This window comes from Engraulis encrasicolus, chromosome 11, assembly GCF_034702125.1.
Source record: "Engraulis encrasicolus isolate BLACKSEA-1 chromosome 11, IST_EnEncr_1.0, whole genome shotgun sequence".
In the NCBI taxonomy this organism is placed as follows: Eukaryota; Metazoa; Chordata; class Actinopteri; order Clupeiformes; family Engraulidae; genus Engraulis; species Engraulis encrasicolus.
In genome coordinates, this window is record NC_085867.1 from 5,831,620 (window position 1) to 5,835,953 (window position 4,334).

The 4,334-nt window shown below is 45.0% G+C and overlaps 1 protein-coding gene across 1 annotated transcript in view; it reads left to right on the top strand.

The window, feature by feature from the left end:
- The first annotated feature begins 1,012 nt into the window (after positions 1-1,012).
- The window catches only part of LOC134458749 (matrix metalloproteinase-17-like), an 81,487-nt gene continuing 78,165 nt past the window's right edge, over positions 1,013-4,334 (top strand). Inside the window, exon 1 of the mRNA XM_063211159.1 lies at positions 1,013-1,647. Coding sequence (XP_063067229.1) covers positions 1,543-1,647 — 105 coding nt within the window. The 5' untranslated portion in view covers positions 1,013-1,542. The remainder of the gene's footprint in view (positions 1,648-4,334) is intronic.

Here is a 4,334-nt window from a genome sequence, read left to right on the forward strand (position 1 = left end):
TAGGTCAGGGGGGTTATCCCCCCGAAAATATGAAAAAAGGGTGGTTTAAAGTGTGATTTAAACACGGTACACCAATAACTGAATATCTTGTAGTGCGGATGCTTGGGCTCTTGGGTCCCTTGGCCTGGCCGGGTCTGATAGACCCATACAGTAATCCGCCCTTGCATATATTACGGCCCTGTAAAAATAATTTAGGAAATGGAAAAACTGGATGTTTTCCAATTGTCATTTTACCTTAGTTTTTAAGCCTATGTTCACAATGTACTGTATTCCACACTGCACTTTTATGATTTCCGGAATTGGTTCGGTTTGCTGAGAATCTCTAGGCCTACATGCTAATTACAAAATGTTTTGGCATCAACAGGTAAACCAAGATAGACAATGGTAAAACATTACACCCAATGTACAGATTTTTTTCCGGCTTCCTGCCAAATTAATGGCACTATCGGTTGGTATATTGTATTTGGACAATTTGTTTGCAAGCCGTGACACTGGGCCAGCAGGGCCGCTGCAAGGCATTAGCAGGGCTGCTGCTAGGCATATGCCGAGCGCTTAGGGCCTCAACCACTTTGACCCCAAAAGTGGGGCCTCCTAAATTGAGATGGACTAAAAAAAAACATTATTATTATTTAATTATGAGGGGGTCTCCTGACCAGTTATGCGTAGTGTCCCCAAAACCTTAGCAGCGGCACTGTGGGCTAGAACTCATTGAACTGTTTAATTTGAATTGTAATGGTGTATGATTATCATCACAATCCCAGCATAATTAACCTGCGAAATGTGTAGCGCAGCGCAGTCGTGATTGAAATTAATTCTGTGAAGGGATTAGAAAGGCACAGATAGAACTACAGCTACCATTTCAAACTACCACATTCATTAATGCAATCTTTATTTCCGTGAGGCAGCAATTGCACATGCAAAAGGAGCGTGACATAATGATTCCAATACAATCCGCTCCATAATGTTCCGGGAGACCACAAGCACCTACTACCCCTCCCACCCCACCAAGCGCTCAAGTTCGTCTCGCTGTCTGTTCCAACGTCAGTCGTGGTCTCTCGAGGCACGGGGTTGAGCGGGGAGAAGGCACGCTGCTCTACTCACATCTGATGAGGCAGTCTGCAAGCGAAGAAAATGTTTGCTCTTTTATTTGGCGTTGTCATGTCATAACCGACGAACAGTAGTGGAATGCGTTTGTTGGATTTAGGATAGCCTACCCAGTGGTTACTTGGCTGCGTTGCGCAACTGAACTAACTGGATATTGCAAAATGGGAAATGCACTTTTATAGGTCTGTTTGTTGGAAAGCATTACTCGGCCAGAAAGAGCTATGTGTGAGAGCTTATCACGCAATTGCGCGCAACAGTAAGGTACCCATTTATTATCTTAAAACGGCCCTGGCCGTTTTGCACATCTGCGCACGAGAGCATGGGACTTGGGTGAAGGGAGCTGTTTTCCGTGAATGCGGACCAATCCCGGGTCTGTCAACACGGAATGTTTCGATAAAGGACATGTATTCTGGATTCTTTTTGTGGAATTAACAGCGTATGCGGATTATTTACCCGGAGATGTTTGTGTTTCCAATCATTTGGTTTTTATCCCAGGCTCATGCGGCACCTTCTCTAACGGCGGAACAGATGGACATGGGGGTGGTAAGTCTCGTTAAGACAACAGGTTATCATTTTCATTCTTTAACTTTGGACATTGTACATTGGGCATATTACAGCTGGCTCAACAAAAGTGTGCCGAATACTGTGGGAATATCACACTCGTCCCAGATGTCTTCAAAGTTGCTGTGTGTTTTTGCTGAGGTAATTTGTCTTCCTTGTTTGGGCTACATCACATTATTTCCTTGCATTTACTTTGAGTCGTTGCCAATTCCTCGAAGCAGAGCAGAAAATGACGACCCGTCATTGTAAAAATTCACAAGACAATGCAAAGTGAAGTGGGAAACTGAGGGAAACTGTTCTGCGCTCCCTAAAATGACCATGTCCCTGGCTGCCCCCCACTAGTCATTGTGAAATAAACGAAAAGTGAAAATGGCTTGCCCATTTAACAGTATATATCTTGACTATCTCTCTCTCTCTCTCTGTCTTTCTCTGTAAACACAATTTATTCACATGCTGTATCTCCATGCTCTCAGTCCCACAGACATAGAATTGGCTGCACCTCCTCCTGGATAAAACTCAGATAACCCCCTCAAATATTGGGCAGGGGTGTATCACAGTCCCCCATATTTGGCTAACTAACCTTTCCACTAACACACACACACACACACACACACACACACACACACTACCCCCCCCCCCCCCCCCCCCCCCCCCCCCCCGCCCCCACACACACACACACACACAGCTGTATTAACAGCTCCCTGGTCCCTTCCCCTATAGTCTCCTCATCAGGGCTTTGTATAAGGGGCAGAAGGTGGTGACTAATTTCCCCTTCAGGATATGAAGATGGCTAGTTTCCCCATCAGGGTATGGGTTGGGTTTGGATGGAGTTGGAGAGTAGGAGGATAACAGAGTCGGGTGGAGGGAGGATAAGAGAGAGAGCAGGGCCAAAAGCTAGAGGGAAGCCACCCAGGCCATTAGGGAGGCAGACGGGGATCTAGGTGGGGCACCATGGCACCAGCTGCTCTATCAGGAAGCTCCAGAGAAATGGTTCTCAACCTATTTTGAATAAGCGCCCCCTGGACTTAATCATAAGCCTCTCGACGCCCGCCTTAGTATTAAGAAATAGCATACATTAATGCTCAATCCCCAATGGAAACTGAGCATCGCCTCCTCTCAGCTGTATCCTCTCCTCTCAGCTGTATCTACACCCCCTAGGGTACCCTAACGACCCCTGGGAGGCTGTATAGGGCCCCTGTTGAGAAACACTAGTCTAGATGGACACACACACACACACACACACACACACACACACACTGTATAAGCACACAGCTTTTTATGGTCTTTATAAGTGCCTCATATATTAATGTCGGCCTTGATATCAAGTTAGTTCTTGGCATCGTCAGATCCACCCGTGCAGACTCAACATTGTTCTTTTCTTGGACAGGAAAAGTCTCACATCAGCACAACCTGGAAGCCAGTCCGACTGAGTTGGCCAGAGACCAGTGTTGAGCCGAGACTGTATTTCATGGTTCTGTAACGGACAAAACCCAGCATCTCTTCTGAGTGAAAAACCATGATGATACTAAGTAGGGCAGCCGTGGCGTAGTGGTAACGGTTATGGTCTTTAGATCAGAGGGTTGCAGGTTCGACTCCCACTCGTTATCTCACTCAATGGCTGAGGGCACCAAACCCCACACTGCTCCAGGGACTAGAAACAATACCCTGTACTTCAAATAATTGTAAGCTGATATTGATAACAAGCATCAGCTAAGTATAATGTAATTCACTATGTTTGAAAAACTACCTTGGACTTCATGGCACCAATAGCTTTTGTAATAAATATACTTTTTCTGGGGAAAACTATCTTATTCTGTGTAGATATTTAAATGGATAGCAGGAAAGCAACCGAGGAGAAGGCCGTTTTTTTCATCAACTTAAAGCAGAGCAAAGTGTGTGATTGTGAGTTAGCACCAGATAAATGTGTGTCGCCCAGACAATGTCTAAACAGCAAAGGAAGGACAAGAGACTTTACAATAGATTATCACTGTATTGGTAACACCAATAGGCTATAGTCAAGCTAAGCTGATTCATACAGGCAGCAATAGAATAGAATAGAACAGAATAGAATAAAATATGATGTAATAGAAAGCCTTTATTTTCATTATACAAAGTAAGCAAGTGCTCACACTAATTGTTTTGCTACAACTGTATAGCAGCGGGAGTTACAGCAGGGGTCTGCTGTGTTTTTATGCGTTTATTTTGGTAAACTGTCTATGAAATACACTAGACCGATTAACTTGTCGTGTCTTGCTTTGCCTTGCATTGCTTTTGCACTTTGTGTGTCTCAGTGCATTTCCTTTTTTCCCATGTGGAGTTAAGTTAGTCAGGGCTGTGGGCATGACAGTCACGAGTTGTGGATGGATCGTGCTGGATGGCCCACTCATCCTTTCAGGAGATTGGGGGGTCATGATGGGGCCGCCTCAGCAGCCTGTTTCTGTCCTACAGCTGCATGGGGAAGGGATCTAACTCTACTGTAATATCTTTTAATGAGACCACCATCTGGACTCATCAACAGTAAAAGCAGAAATGCTGACACCATCCTCACGCTTACTCTCAAATTCACTTCCCCAGTCTTTCTGGATCTCTCTCTCTCTCTCTCTCTCTCTCTCTCTCTCTCCTCACTTTTAATCTCTTGGTTACTCTTTTGCCAATTCTCTTTCTGTCTT